This window comes from Cryptosporidium hominis (assembly GCF_000006425.1).
Source record: "Cryptosporidium hominis TU502 chromosome 4 CHRO014024, whole genome shotgun sequence".
Classification (NCBI taxonomy): domain Eukaryota; phylum Apicomplexa; class Conoidasida; order Eucoccidiorida; family Cryptosporidiidae; genus Cryptosporidium; species Cryptosporidium hominis.
Window position 1 is genome coordinate 1 of NW_666471.1, and position 1234 is coordinate 1234.

Genomic DNA, 1234 nt, shown 5'->3' on the forward strand with positions numbered 1-1234 from the left:
TATGGAAGGAGATTATAATTTTCTTCTTGATGAGGATATTAAGAAAAACTTTTACTTTATTTTTAATGGTAAATTTGATAGAGAAACTTTGATGGAAAAATTTGAACAAAGAAAACTTTTGATTGATTCATTTTTTGGATATTGTATTTTTGAATTTTTAGAACGTGTTTTAAACCTTTTGGAAAATGTTGTTAAGCCTTCAGAAACTGCAAGTTATTCATCCTCTGTTGATCTTGGAATTTCTTATGCTTTAAGAGCTTTAATTATTAGTATTTTCACTAAATGTAAACAACTGGGATATAATCAACTTTTAAGAGATTGTTATGAAATGATTGGTAATTGGATTTCTAATAACTATATTCCTGACAACTACAAACATCTTTCTAAGATACTTTCTGCAATGGGATCATGTGATCCAAGTCTTTCTTTTGAGTTTATTCTTTCAAAATTATTATTAAAGGTTAAAGCTGGCTCAGAATATACTCAAAACATCAATCATGATATTTCTTTCATACAAGAAGAATTTAATGGGATAAAATTCATTAACGATAAAAATAGTTTGGAATCTGAGGATGAATCCTTTATATTGTATTATATTAACTTGGTTTCAAGTTTAATCAGATACACTCAAAATTATCTATTAAGGAACGAAAATAGAGTCTACTATTTCGGAATCTATTCATTAATTATTGAACTTCTTTCTGATTCTAGAAGAAAAATTAAGAGAGCTGGACTTAAATTAGAACAAAGATTTATTGAATCTTTAATACATATACAAATTGTTGATTATAAAGATTCATGTTTAGTTCCAGTTTTAAAGAGTTCTGATTCTATTGTAAAAGGAATAATTCTTTGGGGACTTCCATTTTATGTACAAGAAAAATCTATTCTTAATCATGTTCAAAAACCTATTTGGTTTATACCTCAGAGAAAATGTTTACTTGAAGTTAAGTCTTTAATCATTTTCAATTATTTGTTTATTATCAAGCTTTTGAAAAAGATTATTCANATAGAATCTACTAGCTCTGGGATTTCTAATTTATTGGATAACTTATATCAAGAATATTTGCAAATTTTTAAAGATTCTATTGATAATTTTGGTTTCTCAAGATGAAAAAGATTCCTAAAGATCAAGACAATTCAATAAATTTTCAGATTTTACTTAATATATTCCAAAGAAGTGATGAAACTAATAAACAATCCAGTAATCATGATATTATTGGGACCTGTCTCT

General features: G+C 25.7%; 1 protein-coding gene across 1 annotated transcript; it reads left to right on the forward strand.

The window, feature by feature from the left end:
- The first annotated feature begins 1 nt into the window (after position 1).
- Chro.40060 (hypothetical protein) lies at positions 2 to 1114 on the forward strand. The annotated part of the gene is made up of 1 exon (XM_659859.1): positions 2 to 1114. One exon carries the CDS (start codon positions 2 to 4, stop codon positions 1112 to 1114), a length of 1113 nt encoding a protein of 370 aa, XP_664951.1.
- The last annotated feature ends 120 nt before the right edge of the window (positions 1115 to 1234 follow it).